This window comes from Urocitellus parryii, chromosome 2, assembly GCF_045843805.1.
Source record: "Urocitellus parryii isolate mUroPar1 chromosome 2, mUroPar1.hap1, whole genome shotgun sequence".
NCBI classification, from domain to species: domain Eukaryota; kingdom Metazoa; phylum Chordata; class Mammalia; order Rodentia; family Sciuridae; genus Urocitellus; species Urocitellus parryii.
This window is the reverse complement of record NC_135532.1, coordinates 116,238,736-116,260,581: the sequence shown is the minus strand read 5'-3', so window position 1 is coordinate 116,260,581 and position 21,846 is coordinate 116,238,736. Positions and strand designations below refer to the sequence as shown.

The 21,846-nt window shown below is 48.7% G+C and overlaps 1 protein-coding gene across 1 annotated transcript in view; it reads left to right on the top strand.

Annotated features, from left to right (window-relative positions):
• Window positions 1-14,626, top strand: part of Arhgef26 (Rho guanine nucleotide exchange factor 26) — a 93,696-nt gene extending 79,070 nt beyond the window's left edge. Inside the window, exons 11-14 of the mRNA XM_026392937.2 lie at window positions 4,455-4,664; window positions 12,449-12,516; window positions 13,622-13,726; window positions 14,450-14,626. Coding sequence (XP_026248722.2) covers window positions 4,455-4,664; window positions 12,449-12,516; window positions 13,622-13,726; window positions 14,450-14,592 — 526 coding nt within the window. The 3' untranslated portion in view covers window positions 14,593-14,626. The remainder of the gene's footprint in view (window positions 1-4,454; window positions 4,665-12,448; window positions 12,517-13,621; window positions 13,727-14,449) is intronic.
• Window positions 14,627-21,846: the final 7,220 nt, after the last annotated feature.

Sequence of the window (21,846 nt, the reverse complement as noted above, 5' to 3'; positions counted from 1 at the left end):
CTCCCCCTCCCTGCCACCCCCCCCTCAAAAAAATTTGAGTTGTGTTAGAATTATAGATTGATTTAACCAGAATAAATACCTCTGTCACACTGAATACCCCTTCTTTGTTCACATAGCAGGAACCATTCAGTTTGATCCTAAATGTTGTATGTGTATTTATTAATAAGACAGAGTCATTCTTGTCTAGGAAAGCCCTCATTTGGGTCTCACCCACCACTTATCACTCTGAGCTCACATCTCAGTCTGTGGATCGCAGCCAGTGGTGCTGCCTGCACGTAGCCATTAGGATGGAAAGGACCCTCTCTCACCCAGAGGGCCCTCCGCTACTCCTCCGGCACCTGGAGACCCCTGAGTGATGGTGGCCTTCACATCTGTGCATCTGTGAATTTTAGATCTTTTACTTATGAAATAGTTCAAGCCTACAGGAAATCATCAGCTGCTAAGAGCTCTATCTAGATTTGACAGATACCAATTTTTTTTTCCCATGGCAACATTAGATGCCCTCCTTTAAAAACAACAGAATAGATATAAAATACTGTCGATGACCTGGAATCCCTCCACCCTCCTCCCTCGTCCTCCTTCTCACAGGTAACCACTGTGTGGAAGATGATGTCTGTCCCTGTGATCACACTGCACATACACAGTCGTTTGGGTGTTTTCAAGGTGCATTTATGTTACATGGTCTTTGACTTAAAGGTAGTAAGTATACACCCAGTGGGAAAATCCTTCTGTAGAAGTTTGTAGCACTCTGCTTAAGAACACAGCTGTTTACAGTAAGGCAAGGATCACTTCCATTGCATGTACAGAACCAAACCTCCTCTGAGCTGCCTGACAGAGTTCTTCCCAGAGGGAACTAAATTGAATGCTCTCTACCCACAGTTCTTCATTTTGTAAAAAAAGAAACCTTAACAACTATCAGTGGCTGGACCGTGTCTCAGCAGGGACACCGCCCCTGTTTGCGCACAGAGCCTCCGGCTTCTGTATGTTTTATTGATTGATACTCCTGATGGGGGCTGCCGCCTGCCCCCCTCCCCCAACAGCCTGGAGGAGCAGCTGCCAACTTGGAGCACAGATGAGATAATGAAAGGAAGTGTCCCCGTAAATGTCTCCTATAAGGAAAGGTGGTTTTTCCATTTGCCTTTTCCCTGAGCAATCTGACTTCCTAATTCCGTGGTCCTGATTGTTGCAGAGCCTGTGTAAACCATATGTTTGTTCAGTGACAGCCACAGACGGGAAGTCTGATTCCCATCAGCATCCCCAAGGGAAGGGGCTTCTTGCCCATCCCAGCACAGGCTGCCCGGTGCCTCTGGACCTGAGTAAGAGGAGGAGGAAAATGGGTGCTGCATGGTGGCATCCGGCCCTGGACCTGCTCAGCCTCCTAAACTCCTGTCCCAACACAGCTGTCCTTATGTACTGTGACAGAAGAGTGGCAGGTGCTGGCTGGCCTCAAGACAAGGCTCTCCATCCCAGTCCCACGTGAACCTTCGGGAGGCTGTGGGCATGAGCCTGTGGGAGAGAGAACACACAGGAGCTGGCCAGAGCCAGTTCCTTTTCACCGGGCATTCCATTTTGTTCCATTGGACGGTAGCAGACCAGGAAAAATAACCAATTTACTACTTTTGAATGGAATCAAGATTTTATTTTTACATTAAACTGACTAAGAAAGTAGCAAAGGACGTGTAAACCCCTACAGTATTTATTATACACTATAGAAGCTGACTGGCCTGGATAAAATGGTGGTGTTGGAGGATTGATGGTAGATCAGTTAAAACACAGATGGGTAAACCTGTTCCTTGCATCCTGTTTGGGATCCAGAAGTCAAACTGGGCAGAGTTCCAAGGACTTATCCAAGGACATGCTCTGCAGGTGGGGAAACTGAGGCTGGAGATGAGCTCCAGACTGGACGTCTGAGAGGGCCAGGATAGAGACCTGGTCTGGGTCAGTCGCACGGTCCTCCTCACTGCTCAAAAGGACAGTGGGGAAACATTTCTTAAATTTACCTACTTCTGACTCTGTCCCTGCGAGACAGGGATCCACAGCTTGATGAAATAGGCCAGCTGGGTTTGCATTGAGCCAACACTGGGGGTAACAGGAGCTCTGACAACCAAGAGGAGGAGTGAAAGCTTGGGGCTCGTTCCCCTGGTGCCTGAGGCCCCCCGCGAGCTCCTGGTCTTGCCTTCAGCCTGTGGTCTAACAGGTGCTGCCCCCTGATGCTGAGCTCTTGGACTCCAGTCATCCTGAAAGACAGCTAGGGCATCTCCTTGATCTTATTTCTTTGGAAGTGCCTGTGATACCCATGCAGTGGTGTTCAGGGCCTACCTAGATGCCCATATCAGTTTTAGGTCCTCAGTTTCTCTGTCTGAAGGGTTCCTTTTAACAGAAAATGACTGCTTTTGACCCATAGGCCCTCTCTCTTAATTTGTGAATTGGGGCAGAAGCGTAACTTGGAGGTGCAGAGAGAGGACAGTCGCAAGAAAACTCCCATTCCTCCTCTTTCTCACTTGCTTTTGATGTTATCGTTGCTTGAGATTTTTCTAATTTTTAAAGCCTTTTTTCTTTTCGGTTTTTACCTTGTGTCTCGAGCTGTCGAATCCTGTCTGTTAAATCCACAGGATGTTACAAACTTCACATCACCTACTTTGCTTCTGGTGAAGGAGACCCTTGAGAAATGCAGCCATGCGTGTTTGTCAATGTGGCCTGTTCTCCTAGAAGCATCTGTGTGCCAGATGCACCTGGTTCTGGGTATGGGAAGTGCGGGTCCGGCATGGGAGGGCTGAGGAGGGCTCTGGACACGAGATGCCACGGGAAGTTCCCATTATGTCACTTGTTACCTGAGCAATAATAGTCTCCATCAGAAGGCAGTCTTTGGCTTTTATAAATAATGACGGCATTTGCTGTTTTGTGAGGGGATAGTCTATCTAAATTTTAGAAAAGATAACATTTTTCAAAGAGAGTTGCAAGGGAGTGGTTGGAAGGTACCCTCATGGAATAAAAGAAATTCCAAAATCTCTTGAACAAAGGGGCTTGTTCTGAAATTCCTAGTATATTTGACCAGGCACAAGGAATTTTATTTTCCCTCAGCTTCCCTGAGTTCATGTATTTGCATTTGTTATTAAGTAGAGTAATGCTTCAGTGTTCTGAGAAGAGGGTCAGAATGTTTTGAATCTGTCCTTTTATTTGACAGTTGTCCGTTGAGCTTTCCCACGTCCAGCTGCCAGGGTGCAGAACGGAAGAGCAGTGTGCAATCAGGATTCACCAGGCACACACAGCGTGGGGACACACACGTGTGCAAGGAGTGATCATGGCTGGGTTCCAAGAACTGGGTCACTGTGTTTGATCACAGGACACAGGGGATCCGAGGAGGGGAACAGTGGCAGACAGTGGGTTGTGGAACTGGGGGTTTGGACAGGGGTGAGTGGTGAAGACTGTGTGCTGGAGGGAGAGGTTGCAGTCGGCGGTGACAAGGTGACTGACGTAGAGCAGAGGACAAGGTCATTGGGATGATGAAGTAAGGAACTAAGAGACCAGGTGACAGTAGGGCCCTCTGCATGGAAATTCAGGGATGATGTAGGTAGTGCTCTGTGTCATGCAGGAAGGAGGCCGTGACACCATACTCGGGGGGAGGGACTCGGGTCGTGGGGGTGGCAGCAGCATCAGAGCTGAGGTCTTCTCGGGAGGAGGATCAAAGCCAGGAGGAAAGCAGATTGCAGAGAGTGGTCGTCGGGGTGTAGCGCCTACCAGAGAACTGCACTTAGGGAAGATGCTGAGGAGTCAGGAGCTGTCACCAATTCCCCAAGGAAGGGCACTCCCAGGGGACACCACGGGGGGTGCTCGGAGCAGCCTAGCTGCTGAGGGAGTGGGCGCTAGACTAGGCAGGTTCACAGTGGGTGGGAAGAGAGTCCCAGAATGGAGGACCCTGGGGTGCTGGGGTGAGCAGGTTCAGGGCATGGCAGGGTTAAACCCGTGGCTTCTGGAGCAGGTGCCAAGGCAGTGAGGGTGGGAGAGCAGGGCTGGGCATTGGGCCAGGAGGGGGCAGGCCTCTGGGGTTCTGCTTCCCTCCTCCGCGCGGCCCTTAGGAGGCAGGGTGCCTGCCAGGCCCGTGGCTCCTCTTCATCCTGGGGGGAGTGTGCGGTGGAGCGGGACCAGGAGGCATGGTGATCTCATTCACAGGACAGTTCCAGGATGACATCTGATGACACCTAGAGCGTTTGAGACTCTCAACACTGCCCTTACACCCCAGAGGCCATTTAGACTGTTATAATTACAGTAATAACTAAGAGGCTTAATTGAGGGGGATCACCTTGGCTCACAGTCAGCAGATGTTATTGAGGTTCCAACTCACACTGTAAATTAGGTCTTTCTCCTTCTCCTCCTCCCAAAATGTGACTGGGAAGCTGACAGCGTCACCGCCTCGTCCAGCGTAATCAACACGTCCTTTTCCCGTTTCCTTATAGTGAGGAAAGTTACAACGTCAACGATTATTCCTTAAGAGATCAGCTGTTGGTGGAATGTTGTGACAATGAAGACCTCAATTCCTCTCCAGGGAAGAACAGTTCCACCATGCTGTATTCACGACAGAGCTCCGCTAGTCACCTCTTCACCCTGACGGTCCTGAGTAACCACGCAAATGAGAAAGTGGAAATGCTGCTGGGAGCTGAGACGCAGTGAGTATATGCCAGGAGGTCGGCTGGAAAGGGGAGCTCCTGTTGTGTCTTCAGCTGAGTACCTACTGTGTGTGAGCGGGGCACCCATTACATTGTTGAGTACCTAGTGTGTGCTATGTAAGGAGGGCACCTGTTACATTGTGTACCTACTGTGTGCTATGTGAGGAGGGCACCTGTTATGTTGTAGAGTACCTACTATGTGCAAGCACAGACCCATTATGTTGTTGAGTTCCTACCCTGTGTGAACATGGCACCTGTTGTGTCATTGAGTACCTACTGTGTGCAAGTGTGGCACTGGGAACCTTTCCCCTTTGTGATCCTCTCAGTATGTCAAAGGAGGGATGTTATTTTTGCCCCTGTAAGTTCCAGTGGATACATTGTGCTTTAGTTGGTGTGAATTTTATGTCTATAGTGGGTTTCAAAATCATTTTTTTATTGATGAAAGTATGAAGCCTCAGGCTTAGGGAATCGTGCTCAGTGGTAGTTCGGTCCACACTGTAAGTCTTTTTCCTGGGGCTGAAGTCTTTCCTGTCACCTGGCTTTGGTCCACAGAATGCCCAGCTCCTCTGTCAGGAGAGGCACCTGGGTGGAAAGGGCCTGTGGACCCTTGTGTGGGGAGGCAGAGCCACAGGGGTGTTCTGTGTCACCAGGTGAACATGCGGCCCACCCAGCCCTGGCGATTTGGTCCACCTGGCGATTTGGCCCCTTGAGGGACAGCCGACCAGTTCATTTGCCTGGGAGGAGGCCTCCCTGCAGAAGTTCTCCCGGGCAGGTGTCAAGGAGGGTCAGGTGCAGCTGAGGAGGAGCTCCCTCCCTCCTTTGTTCTCTCAGGTTCCCACCTCTGCCAAGGCCCCCAGGTGGGGTGGGTGGAGTGGATGGTCAGCTGGTCGACGACAGGCTCAGACTAGCAGACTAGGGTTATCTCAGAGAGATCTCCACTCTTGAGAGAGGTCTTACAGTGTTACATGATCATTTCCTTACTGTTGGCAGTTGGAGTAACTTCTAGGGTGGAGAAAACCGGGGGTTCAGGCTGAGGCAGGGCTGAAGGAGATTCCCCATGCACTTGAGGCAGGCATGAGGAGGAGTCTCTCCCCGACAGGCTTCCTTACAGAGCACACACGTCTTTCCTGGGGTCCCCGGGCTCTTCCCCGGGAACCGTGAGAGCCACTCTGCTGCTCCTTGTCCTTAGGTGACCTGTGTGGGACATGCCAGGGCAGTCCTTCATCTCCACAAGTGACTGAAGCCTTTAGCCAGGAGAGAGAGAGCCAGGCTTCCTTTGTTTGGGGGAATCTCTTTTAAAATTGGAATTAATAACATCTGAGCTTTGAATTTTATGACTTTGAGGATAAAAAGGTTTAACCACTGTGGAGGTTAGGACGGTGTGGACCTTCTAGAGAATTCTCAGGAACTAGAGAAGCCCCTACTCAGTTGGTGATGGTGAAAGTCCCTGGGTCTGTTTACAGGGACCCTTTGTTCTTCATTCAGGCCCCGCTGACATCGGCAGAGTGCGCCTGACTGTCCCATTTATAACGGATGAAATCCCACCGCTTGTTTCTTGGCTGGCTCCGAGGAGGTGACTGGCATGTCTGCTCCTTTCTACGACAGCTTGGCTTTCCTGGGACACTCTCACATTTTCTGCCCTCTCGCTTTGGAGTGGTTTGTTCATTTCCTTAATCAGACATGCTCTCAGAATATTTAGCATGTCATCTGTGAGCCCAGGGCTATGACTCATATTTGTAAGTTCTTTAATTACTAGCAAGAGAACATTCCAGAAGGGGCAGAGGTCTCTCTGGGTACAGAGGAGGGGAGCTGTCATTCTCCTCCCCTCCTCTACCCTCAATGGCAGTTTGAGAAACAAATGCTTATAAGACACAAAAAAGGCTCTGATAGCGAAAGGAAATATATTACAGCCAAGATGTGCTTTTCTGGGAAAAAAAAGGGGGGTGCTGTTTGAAAGCATAGGAAGTTGTACGTCATGATCAGACATTGGCAGGCCAGTTCTGCATCTTTCTTTTTTTCTAATAACATAAAAACATGAGCATGGTCCATGCTCATGGGGCGCCACGTGGTGCTCACTGTGTGCATACATTGCAGAATGTTTCAGTCAGAGCAAGTGTACATATCTCCTCACACATTTCCATTGCTTGTGGTCTGGGCTGCCTGGTTTTAAGCAGGAGGCTTGGTCTGGCTAGGACGTGCTCCGTGTTTCCCAGCTTGTGAGGTGTGTGGATGCACATGTGTGTTGGAGGGTTTCTGCCTCTGGGTCCGTCTTGATTAATACCATCTAGCAGCAACCTGGTGGAGAAGGCAAGGTTGGCAATGCCTTGCTGGCTGGAGTGACAGCTGAACTCCAGGGTGGAGTGTTTACCCTTTGGCCTGATTCCATGGCCTGAAAAGGAATGGGATGCACAGCTCCCTATTTGCCTTTGAAAAACTGTCTGTGTGTGTGGGGGGGTGCACCTGGGATGAGCAGGGGTGTGATCTCCACAGCCTGTCCTGTGGCTGTTTGCACAGGACAGCTGAGCCCCTTGAGAGGGTCATCTGGGGCACAGTGCAGTGGCTTTGCTTATGTGAGCAGTGAAGGCACCATCACCAGGCTCCGCCAGCGCTTGGTAAGCGTCAGGGTGTGCCAGGCGGCCCCCGCAGCCCCTGCTGTCTAGTAGGGCACTTAGCCTTACTGAGAAGCTGCCAACCAGGAGACATTTCCATGCCCGCACCAAGATTTCCCTTTCTCAGCTTCTTATCTGTGCTCCCATGGCTCACCTCCTCGTCTGCAGCCACTTCTTTCCTTTCTCCCCTCCAGAAATATAGCCAGGCACAGTAATCCCAGCAGCCTGGGAGGCTGGGGCAAGATCACAAGTTCAAGGCCAGCCTCAGCAACTTAGACCTTGTTTTAAAATGAAAAATGAAGGGGTTGGGGATATAGTTCAGTTGGTAGAATATACTTTATATACAACCAGAGATATGAAAAATTATGCTCTATATGTGTACTATGAATTGGAATGCATTCTGCTGTCATATATAAAAAATATCAATAAAAAAAGAAAAACATAAGAAATGAGAAGGACTGAATATGTCTCTCAGTGGCAGAGCACTTGCCTAGTCCACATGAGGCCCTGGTTTGATCCCCAGTACTGCCTAAAGCACCCCTCAAAAAAAAACCGAGCCCCATGCTGTTCCCTAATGCACACGTCTGTAAATGTACCATTTGTGTGTTAGTCAACTTTCCATTATTGTGACAAAACAACTGAGAAAAACAACTTAAAGGAGGAAGGTGTTTTGGCTCATGGTTTCAGAGCTTTCAGTCCATAGTAACTGACTGTGGTGAGGCAGAACTTCATGGCAGGGAGCAGGGGTGGCCAGGAAGAGAGAGAAAAAGAGCTTGGGGCAGGATACAGTAACACTACAAAGGCATGCACTCAGCAAGGGCTCCTCCAGCTAGGGCCACCTCCCAATTTCTCCCCATCTCAACAGCACCTGCCTTCATAGGGAGCCTCTGGGGAAATTCCAGCCCCAGGTGTCACACCTCGGCCTGCTCTTACCTACCCAGCCTGGAGATTTGGAACCATTTTTGATGCTTCTTTGCATAGTCAACTTCTGCTGTTCCTTCTATATGTGTTCACCTGGGAGTGTTCTTCCCAGGTCAGTTCATGGAGCTGTTGGCGCGTGAAGGAATGGATGAGGCCACCTTCACAGGTGGGGGCAGGGGGATTCTACCACATCTTCCACCTCTTTCCACCACCCGTTTCCCAGGCTCTTGTCTCCATCCACCCGAGGCCTGCTGAGCACCGTCGTCCTCCAGTTGGGCTGCTCTGGTACTTATCCCCAGTCTCACCTCCATTCTGCACCCCTCCTTTTTTATCTGTACGTAGCAGGTTCCCAGTACATATTTTTGGAATTGACCCCAAATTAGCACACTTGGCTTTTCTGCCTCCAGGACAGGTAGGAGGGTGGCCACCCGGGTCTGTGTGCTGCCCTTTCTGTTGTTGCTGAGCAGTTTTCCCCCAGTGCCACTTGTTCCTCTCCCTCAGCTGGGCTATGGTGTGTGTGGCTAGGCCATGCATGCTGTTACCCCTCTGTCCCCAGTCCTCAGTCTTTGTGCTGCTAATGAGACAGGAGTCTGGGGAGAAAAAACAACTCACCCTTCCTAGAAGGACAAAGGGAGCCTGTTTGCACTGTCCTGCCTTTTCCGGGGCTTTTCAGGAGGAATGTGGGAGTGGGAGCCCCTGTGTCTGCCTTCATTAAAAGGAAGCCCACTGGGCTGCCCTGGGTGGGGGCAGGGGGACAGGCGTGGACAGTGGCATCCTTGGCTTCCTGCGTTTCTGGTGGTGGAAACGATCTCACTGGGGTCCAGTGGATGCAGGGATGGGCACCCCGGACAGGCTCTAGAGGGACCCAGGCTTCCTTCAGCCGAGGTCTGTTGCCTCAACCCATGACCAGAGCTGCTGCTTCAGGGGCTCTTTCACAGAGCACGGAGCCTGGCCAGGGTGGCTGGGCCTTCACCCTCCAGCCCTGAGCATGCTGATGAAGGGGCATTGTTCCCATGGAGTCTTGTGCGCTTCCTGCTTCTGCTAATGACTTAATTAACAACAGGAAGCAACCCGGATGGAGTGAAGTTGTCAGTGCTCTGCCAGACACAGTCCTCTCCTTTGTCTTTTAAGAAGAAGCACAGAATGCACAAGACAGTTTATATGGAAGGTGTTCTTTTTAGGGGGCAGTGTGTTTTCCTGGTCACATCCAGAGTGTCACACCAGGCTGCTGGGTCCCATTTGCTGGGAGGGAGCGAGGGTTTTCATCACTTACCAACAGCTAATTGACCCAGCCCATGGGGACTGGTGGGAGTGATCGCTTTAGCTGCAGCATGTTGCAAATCTCAGCCTAGAACTCCTTTTGGTGGCTAGGGAGGCTCATTGGCTTGGGTGAGATTGTTTAAATGTGGTAAAGTGAGCCTGCCTCCGGTTCTGTGGGGTGTGTCTCGGGTTCACGGTGACGTGTTCACCTGGGGGAGTGTTCTTCCCAGGTCAGTTCATGGAGCTCTTGGCATGTGGAGGAATGGACGAGGCCACCTTCCCAGCTCCACTCCTCATGCTCCAGAGGGCATGTCCCCAGAGGCCTGGGGTGTAGACATGTCCTAGGAAACCACAGCTCACCTGCAGGCTGTGAGGACGACGAATGCAAGGAATAACTGACCAGCGCCACTGCAGGAGAATGAAAGGGAGGCTGGGGTCAGCAGGGTCTCTGAGAAGCCCTCGCCTAGGGTGGGACGTCCTCCTCCAGCACTCTCCTGGGTCCTGGGCTCCTTCTGGGCAGTCCTGCCTCTGTCACTAGAACCCCTTCCCACCTCCCCAGTGCATCCTCCTAGCAGAGGCTTGTCTGCACTCAGGCCTTGGCCTCTGCCTCTCCTGCCTTCGTGCAGTTCAGTTTAAACCTGCTGCGCTTCTTGGTCTGGCAGGGCAGGACAAGGTGCTTCTGCTGGTCACTCTGGAGTCAGAAGCTGGAGGCACCACTTCACACAGGGCTGGGCTGGAAGGATCGTGCCACCTGTCCTTAAAAGAGGCCTTTCTCCACTCGGCCTCTCCCTTCCCTCACATGTGCCTTGGGCAGAGGGCTCTGTCCCACACATTGTGGGTGGGATTAGTATGAGTTGTTTTCTCCCCCATATCGAGGGCTGTGACAAGCAAGAGACCCCATTTTGTTCCCCTGGCGCCCCCAGCCTGGCACAAGGCCTGTGCGCTCGGAGCATGTTGGTGGAAGGAGGGACGGATGGGATGGAGCGGTGGCAGTTGGGATGGGATGGGCATCAGCATGGCTTCAAGGGGAAAGTCAGCTGGGCGTGCACTCAACAGCACATCCCTCGCCATCCTTGCAGTGTCCCTGGAGAAGCAGGTGCCTGTTGGCCAGCTGTGGATGTGACATCTGAAGTGGCAATGAGCAATCCGCGCCTGCTCTTCTTGTCCTTGGAGTTTGGTCTCACAGTGAGCGGGTTGCCCTGTTTCGGATGCTGAGCTTCCCCCTGTGGGGTGGGAGAGAGCTCCTGAGGAGTCCATGGCTCCCACAGCCTCCCCGAGGGGGAGGACTGACTCCCTGGGAGCTGTTTCAAGAAGCCGCTCCTTTCAGCAAGGGCAACAAGGAGCGTCTTGTTCTCTCCTGGGCCCTGGGAGGGGCTGCTGTGTCTATGAGATGCCGTGGGCATCCAGGCAGCACACCACACAGTGGACCGTTCCCTTTGGCCGGCTGGGCCCACAGCAGGCTGAGGCCACTGGACACAGGGCTGGGGCTGTGCGGGGCCTGGCTCATGTCGCTCCCAGGTTCTGTGGCCAGGCGGAGGCAGGAGGCAGTGGTCCTCTCAGGGGGGACCTTGCAGAACCACCGGGAAGCCCTTTGCCTACAGACGGAGGCCAGGCTTTCCCAAGCTGGGTAGGCCGTCATTGTCCATAGAACGTCTGCGGATTACAGCTCCATACGCCAGCCTGGCGGGGCCCAGCCTGTTCCCTTTGAATTGAATTCTGTCAGAGATGGTCCTTACGTGACCCCCTTGTTTCACAAGCACCTACTGGGGATACCCCCTCTTGGATCCAGAGCAGGGTGCTCACCTCTCTAGGTGAGCAGTCAGAGCCAGGCCTGCTGACAGCGCAGTGTTGTGTTCTGCAGGGAGAACGGGCTCTGCAGTTAGGAGCGGGCGGTGACAGGTGTGATGGGCCCCTTGGTGCGCTAGGTGAGCTGCTTGCCTGGCACGGCAGGGGGATGCCCGTGGGGGAGTGAGGGTGGGTGGCAGTGTCAGGAGACTTAGAGGCAGGCAGGCGGTAGTGTCAGAAAATGCCTTCCCATGCATGAGCATGAAGCAGTCAACCATGCGGCAGTCCCTTCCTAAGCAGGAGGAGTGTCACCCTGGAGGTTGGCCCAGTTAGGGTTGCTCAGAACTTCCACCTGGCCAGCGCCTTCTTCTCCAGGCTCTTGGGAGGGTGTAGGGAACACTGAATGTCCCCTACGTTGGGATGTGGCCAGTAGTGCCTGCACTGACCCGTGGGTTTAGTGTGTGCTTCTTAAAGGGTGTTGAAGTGTGCATTTGTGTGGTTTAATTAGTTGTGATTTGAGGTTTTATTTTCAAAATACAAAGCTGGGGCTGATTGTTAGGGAGCAGGGCTCACTCAGGGGAACTTTCGGTGTCAGTTCATTGTTTTATTTCATGTAATTATAACTACATCCTGTATTTTTAAAAGTCTTAGGTACCTGTTTTTTTTTTTTTTTCTTCTTTTCCTGTACTCATGAAATCCTTGTAGAGCATTGGAGAAGAGTCTAAATAGAGTCAAAGCCATTTTATTCCAGAAAGGGTCATACTTAGCTGCCCGTCCCACTCACAACATATCATGCTGAGTGTCCACTTTTGTTTCCCTGGGGGTGGGGGTCGTGTGTGAGGGGAGGGAAGCCGTGGACAAGGCTTGACCTGGAAGTCGTCAGGTCCTTGTGAAACATGAGGTTTACCTTTGGAGACACTGAACACCCATTTAGGAGGGTTCTCCGTGTCTGTGATGTCTTGGTGTCATCAGCCCTTTACTAAATGGCAGATTGTCACCTGAGAAATGCCATTTAGCCAACAAGAGCTGAACCATGAGGGACCTTTGATGATGAGATTTTCTGCCTATTTGGGACTGTGGCCCTTACATTGCTTGTTTTGAAGGCCAGCCTCCCACCCCTCCGGGAGCGTCTTCTGGATGGGCGTGGCGGGGTGTCTGGAGCTCTGGCCATCTGCCCAGCGCCCTAACCCTCACTGTTTGCCTGTTCAGGAGTGAGCGGGCTCGCTGGATCACCGCCCTGGGACACAGCAGTGGGAAGCAGCCTCCAGACCGAACCTGTAAGTCCCTGAGGCAGCCTGCTGGGAGTGGGAGGGGCTGCCCCTTGCTGGACGCTAGGCCATGGGTGGTCTCCACCCCCACCTCTTGCTTCCTTGCTTCCCCGGGGTGTCCTTCCTGAGCCTGTTCAATCATCTGCAAGTCAAGAACATCATTTATGTTCCACATGGTTCCTGGGAGGGTGGAGGTGAATACCCTGTTTGAACTGTCTGTAGTGAATGGGCATGTCCCAAGTTTAGTCATCTCCATAGCAACAGTTGGGATCCAAGCAGGAAGTTTTCAACCTAAAGATTCCTTTTGACCTCTGTTACATGGTAAAGTTAAGAACATGTGCTCTTTTTTTCCAGAGAACTGGGGGCCACTGCCGTAAAGGGTGGTGTCCTGTGCTTATTTTTAGCTCCTTAACTTTGGCATTAGGGATGATTCTGTTTGAAAGAGGGTCAAATCCAAAGAATTAGGTCATCAAAACAGGTTAGCTGGAGCATCAAAAAGTCAGCTTTTGGACAGAGTCAAAGCCCGACGGATCAGCCTGAAGTCAGATTTCATATTTGCAAGTGAAGGAAGAAGCCCTGTCACCCAGCAGCGCATAGCTGGGGTGTGATTTTGTGTCATGCATCAGCATGGGGGAAGGAAACCTGGAAATGTCCCCTATGCCTCTGGTTGGCCTTCTTATGATTCCTAGAGGTTGTCGCTTTCACGCGCTGCTCCTGGTGGGATGGGGACTCACTCTGGATGAGCCAGAGCACTGGGAGCTGCTGACTTGACCATCAGTTGCATGGCTGTGGCATGTCACCTAATCTCTCGCCTCAGTTTACACAGGGCACAGTGGCCGTTTTCTGCTCGTGTGTGACATGACTAGTGACTCCTGCTCCAGGGGATGAGGTTCTCCGGCAGCACAGGTGCTCTGGAGTCTGAGGGGTGATGAGGTTCCCAGGCAGCACAGGTGCTCTGGAGTCTGAGCTTCTGCAGTTCCTGAGCAGGACAGAGCTTCCGCTTCCCAGCTCTGTTCCTTAGGGCCGCCTGGAGCTGGTGAAAGCTCAATCTAGTCTGTATCTGCAGCTTGCTGCTGCTCTGCCATTGCAAGCTCAGTGTGTCCTTTCCCCCCAGCACTGACCCAGGTGGAAGTCATCAGGTCCTTCACAGCCAAGCAGCCAGATGAGCTCTCCCTGCAGGTGGCCGATGTGGTCCTCATCTATCAGCGCGTGGGTGATGGTGAGTGGGGTGTTCCTGGGCACCTGGGCACTGGTGCAGACGAGGAGCCTTATCTAGCCGAGTGGCAAACCCTAGCATGGGAATGAGCCCCAGCTGCCACCCAGCTCCAAGGCTGCCGCTGCCTCCTCCCCATTCTTATTCCTTCTCTCTCCTGAGATTTCATTTCCTGCATTGGAGGCTTCTCAGGCCCTAAAGATGACAGGTGTTTGGGGACACTGATGCATTTGAAAGCTTTTACCAAAGTTTTTATGTAGCTTCTGAAAGGTCTCTTGAGCTACCTGCCGCCCCTCTAGCTACAGCTGGTCAATTATCCACACATTTGCTTTTGAATTAGGACACAGGCAGGAGAAGTTTGCTTTCCTTCCCATCCCCAGCGACCTAGTTCTCTCCAAAGGGTCTTCCTTACTTTCAAAAGAACCAACTCCCCCCCCCCCGCCCCCATCTCCTTGTGCTGTTCCTTCCCAAAGCACCCCCTGCCCTGGCCCCGCCCAAGCTCTCAGACTCCCTGGACCTCCTTACCTCCAGGGCTCTGCTCATGTCCCTTCCCAGCAGCGCCATTCATCCTGTCCTGAAACCTTTCCTTCTCTCTCACCTCTACCCACACACCTTCATGACCAGGGCTCCCAGCCTGAAGCCAGACCCTGCTTGAACCTGAATGGTCCCCCATCTTCCTCAGACCGCCCCTTGCGTCTGGCTGGGTGTAGACTCTCTTCTTCCTTGCAGGCTGGTATGAGGGGGAGCGGCTTCGAGATGGAGAAAGAGGCTGGTTCCCTATGGAATGTGCCAAGGAGATAACATGTCAGACGACCATTGACAAGAACGTGGAGAGGATGGGCCGTCTGCTGGGACTGGAGACCAACGTGTAGCCTCTGGATGGCCTTCTGTTACTGCGAGATTTGCACGTCGGGATGGGGGGCTGGTTGGTTCTGTGCCAGTTTCACTGTTAATTTTATCACAGCCTGTTTAATGAAAAGAATGAAAACCCTCGCCTTTAAGCTTGCCAAGTTGCTCTGCTCTCTCAGGAGAACAGCTTCCTGGCGGAGTTGGTCCAGGAAGCTGGGTTTCTACCTGCAGTCCCTGGCACAGCTCTCTGGGCATACAGAGCAGGCCCCTGGGGCTCCCGTGGGCTCCGCTCTAGTCCCACTGCATTCTGGCGTGAAGAAGTCAGGGACGTGAGATGCTGGGCTCTGGCCTCTGGCCTAAGAACGTAGCCATTCAGCATCTCCTTCACTGGGCTTTTCCAGGATTAGCGGTTTTGTCTATAAGGAATGCCCACTTTTGTAAATAATTTTCCCTGCCTCGAGTTCATTTCAGAAAAAACTGGGGTTCAGAAAGCAAGCTGTTGTGTTTTCTAAACCTCTTCCTCCAAAAAAAGGGAAATTGACACTTGAAGTTTTGCCACTGTTTTCCTCACTACAAGGGAAGTGAGGAAGCTCCCGTAGGAAGTTTTTGGTAATCCATTTCATTCAGTGTTGGTCCTAGAAAAGTGCAGTTTAATAAAGCTAAGTTACTTGGCGTAACATAGAATTTACATGGTTCACATGTGGGAAAATCATAAACACAGGACAGGGATCCTGCTTTTTTTTCATGTTGCCCAAAGAGCTATAAAAAAACTGACCTGAGGCTGCTTAGCCTTCAATGATGCGTGGACTATTCCCACCTGTTTCCGGGTAGGAAATTGGCTGGAACGTGCTGTAGCCGTCTCCAGGAAGAGAAGTCAAGCCTTGGAGGTATCCGGAAGCTGGTGTGACACTTACTTGAATGGTTCTGACCTTTGCACCAGTAGCCTTGCTTGCTCGGCTTGCAGTCTCTCTGAACCATGAGTTTCTGCAAACTTACTTTCTTTCACTGGTGCAAGGAGAGACAAAGGTCATTTAAGAGCCATTTTGTCAAAAGGGAGCAAGGGTTTGGAAAACTGGGGTGTGAGATGGGAGGGGAGTAATGATTTTTACTGGCAGCTCCATTTCCCTTTCTATTCCATTTTCTTCAACAAGGGGATGAAATCTGGCAAAGTAGATATTGCTGGAAGACCGAGACCTGTGTCTGACGTGTCCCAGATGCTGTCTGCTGACCAGTCACCCAAACTGTAAGGCCCCAGTAGGTGTGTGTGGCTCACAGGCCCTCCCTTCTGGGCAGTAAACCAGGGTGGACACTCTTGAGTTGTTTGTCACCTGTGCATACTTTCTGGTTCCAAAAGACATTCCAGACCCCAGTTCCTTGAGGCTGATCAGTCTGTGAATGAGGCAAGAGCAGCCCACAGCAGGCTCAGTCCTGGGCTCACAGAGGAAGCCGCTCCTCTTTAATGACATCACAGACTTTTCAGAGGAGAGGGAATGAGTGGAAGTAGCTAGTGTCACCTTTTCTTTAGGAAGGAAGGTAATTTTGTTGCTTATAAGGGTTCGTTTTGCATTATCTTTGCTAATATTGAGTTGAAGCTAAAAAGCAACTGCATGAATCCTGTGAATTAATTTATAAGTGGAAATGTTGAGCAGTTTTGGAAATGTGTGCATTTTATAAATCAAAGCAGGAGCTTAGTACTGTTAGGGAAGGGGTGGCTGTGTGACAGATATTTGACTCATTCACAACAGGGTTTCCTTTCAACCGTGAATTGTTTTTCATGTGACACAGTATTTTTTCTCCAACCCAGTTCAGTTTCTTTGAATACCTTCTCTGAATTGTACAGTGACTATTCATGGAAAACAAAAATGTCGCTTTTGTTCCAGTCAGTTCAGACTGCTTGTACACTTTCAACAGAATTTGTGAATTTATATAAAGATTTTGGATAGACCTGTCCTCTTGTGCTGGTGTGACTTCATTCAGTTCTGGAGCTAAGCTGGTGGTTTTCTGTGGCTAACACTGTAGGGACGCATCTGTTTTCTGTGGGCACATCCTGGCATCAGGTGCCCTAGAAGGCTGGAGCATTTTTTTGAGTTGGGTCATGTGCTGTTGACACAAAACTGCAGGACTGAGTAGCTCATCTCCATAGCACCCGGGTCCTCTTGCCTCCGGAGATTCATCTTGGCCACCCGGCATCTGATCCTTTGTTTTGCCATCCTGTCCATCTTGGTGAAGGCAAATGGAATCCTCCTTTATTTTCTGTTGCCACATAATGAATTACCACAATCTCCATCAGGTAAAGCAATCTCCATTGGCACCTCGCAGTCCTGTGGTCAGGACAGCACTGCCTCTCAGTTCCCAGTGTCCCAAGGCTGAAATCAAAGTGTTGGCTGACTACTTCCTCATCTTGACACTCAGTGTCTTCAGTCAAACACACTGCTGTCACAGAGGAATTCCTTTCTTGGGTTTGTAGACCTGAGGTCCCTATTTCTATGCTAGCCATCTGGGGCTACCTTCAGGGAGCTCCTAAGGCCACCCCTATTCCTCCCCACATGGCTCCTCCCATCTCCAAGGCGTGATGCTTCTCACACTTGGCATCTCTTGGCCCCCTCTCTATGCCCATAAAGGGAAAAGACTGTCTTTAAAGAGCTCACATAATTAGGTTGAGCTAGAGGAATAACTTCAATGATTAACACTAGATGCAATTTCAGCAGGCATCATCTTTTCAAGTACATGAGATAGTCACACTAGGCTGTTTCCAGGGCCACAAGGCAAGTTTCAACAATTTTTAAAGGACTGATTTTATAAAGAGTTCTTTGCAATAAAATCATGTTAGAAATCAGCAACAAAAATACCATTCGTTCGAAACTTAGACCTAAATGGAAAATGAAAGACCATATATCCATAAAAGATGAGACAGGAGAAAACCTAGGTGACGTTGGTTTTGGCAATTCATACCACCAAAAGCACAATCCAAGAAAGAAAAAGCTGGTGTTAACGGAATAAAAAGACAAGCCCCAGAGAGGGAGGAAATCTTTGTAAATCACAATTGATAAAAGGTTTTCCTCCAAGACATAAGAACTCATGAAACTCAACAATCAGAAATCAGCTAGATATTTACATAATGGGAAAATAACTGCATCATCAGATATACAGGTAGCAAGTAAGCATATGGAAAGACACACCATCAAGCCAGGGAACTGCAAACAGAGACCCCTTTAGATATGGTAAGATAGCTAAAATGTTAGTGCTTAATCCCCATCTGTTTTCTTCTCTCTACTGGAGATGGAACCCAGGGTCTCCTGCCGCTCTACCACTGAGCTATACTACACCCCCCACCCATTTTTTTTTTTTTTTAAGACAGTGTCTCACTAAATCACCCACACTGACCTCAAACTTGCCATTCTCCTGCTTCAGCCTCCTGAGTAGCTGAGATTATAAAGTTGCCCCCTTGTGCCTGGATATTAGGATATGAAGTAGCAGTATTCACTACTGATTGGAATGCAAAAGCCACTTGGAAAGACAATTTAGCAGTTTCTTATAGAATTAAACACTCCTACCACCATATGATCCAACAATCACACTCAGTTATCCAATTGCCCAAACTTGGAAGCAAGCAAGACTTCCTTCAATAATGGAAGGATAAGCTGGTACCTCCATATAGTGGAATATTGATCAGCAGTAAAAGGAATTAGGCCTAAAAAGACATGAGGAAACACGGATTGCTCAGTGAGAGAAGTTGATCGGAAAAGGCTGCACACTATGATCCCGAATACATGGCATTCTGGGAAAGGCAGACTGCAAGTAATGCTTGCAGATGGCTCCGGGAGGAAAGGAGGAACAGGAGGAGGACTGCCACAGCAAGTATAGCAACGGTGAATGCACGCCAGTGTACACTCCCCAAAGTGTACAACAAATGGTGATCTCTGAACTGTGCACTTTAATAATAAAGTATTAATATTGGTTCATCGATTATAAAATATTGCATAATAATGTAAGTTGTTAATACTGTAAAGTGGCCGTGAAGGTTCTATGGAAACTAAATATTTTCTGCTCTAGATGGCTTAAAGTGAAATTATATCTTCTGACATGGATCTCAATGTATATAAAGGAAATATTTAAGAAAACTAAATTATGGGGAAAAAAAAAGGTTAATGTGCCTAAATGGTGGCAAGGTTCTCAGACTTCACTTGAAGTCTAGTGGGCTACAATACTGTAATCCATACAGCAATGGCAACAAGAACACACCAACCAGGGCAGGGAATATTACAATTTCCAGGTAAACCACAGGAAGGTGGAAAAGGGAAACAGGAATAAAAAAGGGGCAAACAGAAAATGAAAACAAGACGGCCGACTTCAGTCTGCCATGCATCAAGGAACACAAAATTTAAGTTCTCTGATACTTTGGAGATAGTGACTGAGATTTTTAAAATGATCTAACTATATACTACCTGAAATACATTTAAATACAATTACATGGGTAAATTTAAAGATAATGAAAAGAAAAATATAACCAGCAAATACCAATTTAAAAGAAAAAGCTTAGAGTGGTTTTATTATTAGCAGATGAACTTCAATGTGCCAAGGACAGAGGAACACTATTTAACAATAAAGGGTCAATATGCCAAAAAGATACAATGATCTTAAATGGGCATGTATCTGATAAGAGATGCAAAATACATGAAGTAAAAACTAATAGAACTAAAAGAAAAATACACACGCAGAACACCTAGGAATAGGGTCTAACGTTTACAGTACACTCTACCCAACAACAGGTTCCTCATTCTTTGCATGTAGCTAAGGAACATTTACTGAGATACATCATATTCTGAGTCATAAAACAAAACATTGAAAGAAACTGAAATCACACATAGAATATTCTTTGACCAAAATGGAACCAAGCTACAAGTTAATAACAGAAACAAAAAAGGAAAATCCCCCCAAATCCCTGGAATTTTTAAAAAGTACATTCCTAAAAAATCTCTGGACCAAAGACTAAAATATTGAAAAGAGAAATAAAAAATATACATTGAATAACATGAAAATACAACATATCAAAACATGTAGGGTGCTAGAACAATTATTCGAGTATTATTATTCGAGTATTATTAAAGTTACACAAAATACTGTAGCAAATAAGAAACTAAACTCCATCTCAAGAAATAAAGCACAAAATAAACTTACAAAGTTGAAAAGTAAAGTGCAGAAATCAATAGAATTGAAGACAGAAAACCAGAAAAAAATAAATGAAATAGACGGTTTTTTGAAAAGATGATTTTCATAGGCACACCTTCCAGCAAGATTGACAGAAAAGACAGAAGATGAGACGAGAATGAAGGCGTCCCTACCCTTACAGTCCCACAAACATTAAAAGGACAAGAGAGGGATACTACAAACAAATTCAACAAACTACATAAATGGACCAATTCCCTGATATCCACAGACTATTAAAACACTGATAGTAGTTTAGTTACTAAACAAATTTAATGTGTAAATTTTTAAATTTCCTAAAAAGAAATCTCCAGGTGCAAATGGTTTGTTTTGTACTAAACATTTAAAGAAGAATTAACACCAATTCTACATAATCTCCTCTAGAAAAAACAGGAGAAAGGCAACACTTTCTAATTCATTTTAGGAGCCAGCTCTGCCCTACTTGGAAAAACTTTAGACTGGCAGCTCTCATGAACCAGAGGCAAAACCTTCAGCAAAATATCACCAAATCATAGTCAGTAACATCTGTAAACAATTACACACTGCAGCCACGTGGATTCTGGGAATGCAAGGCTCCCTCAATATCTGCAGAGCAATCGGGGAGAGCCACCTGACTGCTTTTCAGATACTGACAAGCTCAAGAAAGAAACCATATGGCTACACAAATTGATGAAGAAAAAAAAATTATTTAGGACAGTAAAAAAATACATGAAAAAAAAATCAGCAAATCCAGGTTCAAAGTCATCTTTGATATTTAATTTTATGCTGTTTATTTGGTCATTATGAATGCAGGTGTGTCAAGAGAGGACAGACATATTTTATTCCAGATTGTTAAATTGATTTAAAATGTAAAAATACTTAAAAGTTGGCCTCCACTTGTATTCAGTTTGGATACTACAAAAACATTAAGTCTATTCCACCTTTGCCTTAAAATCAGAAGGAAAAATTGTCCAATAACTGTCTATGTTTCTTGAAAAGAGAAATGACTCTTGAAAGAAAACGGGTGACTATAAACCATGGGAAAGACCAAACACTAAAATAATGAAAAGAAATATACAGAGGCCGGGGTCCACCCCTCCACCAGCAGGGCAGACACCTGCCAGACCTCTGGCACAGAACCCCACTTCCGACCAGCAGACTACCACGAGACGTCAAGCATGGCCCAGATCCTCCCACACCGGCCTGTGTGGGGCCCAGGCTCACAGTAGGCCTGGGTCCACCCTCCACTGGCAGGCACCCGCCGGAGCCCAGCCTCCAACACAGGACTGCCCCTTGCAACCAGCAAACTACCACGGAGCCCAGGCCCGGCCCACTATCTGTCTACACCGATTTGCACAGGACCTAGGTCCAGGATAGGTCCAAGTTCGCCCCCCCTTCCACACACACACCTGAGCCCCCAAGCCCAACCCACTTCCATCGTGGGATGCTGCAGTCATCGCCATAGCCTTCCCCACACAGTAGCCCCTAACTTTTTGACGGCAGGGCCTAGAAGTATCCGCATCTCAGAGCAGGCATCCCAAATGGACTGTGAGGCCCACCCTTTCAGCCTCATCTCTGTAAGACATTGCTTCCATCTTGGGGCACCTTAACTATTATCTCGAATTACCTTGGCTATTGCCACCATCACCTTTAGTAGCAGTAGCATACATTGAGGGACACCAGCAGGACCTGGAAGCCCAACATCAAGGTGAGATACAGGCACTCTGCACAGGTACTACAAGAATATAGGGCAGAAACTGTAATATCTCAGATCCCCAGTGCAAGAAAGGAAGGCACATAGACAACATGAAAAAACAAGGGAGGAAAGTGCCCCAAACAAACCAGGACACTACAATAACAGAATCCATGGACAACGAAATTGATGAAACATCAGAGAAGGAGTTCAGAGGGTTCATAATTAAAATGATCTGTGAATTAAAGAATGATCTAAATGAGCAAATACAAGCAAAAACTGATCATTCCAACAATGAGATAAGAGAGCAAATACAGGTAGCAAAAGATTACCTCAAGAAAAAGAGACTCATAAAAAAAAAAGCAACAGTCAGAAATCCTTGAAATAAAGGATACAATAA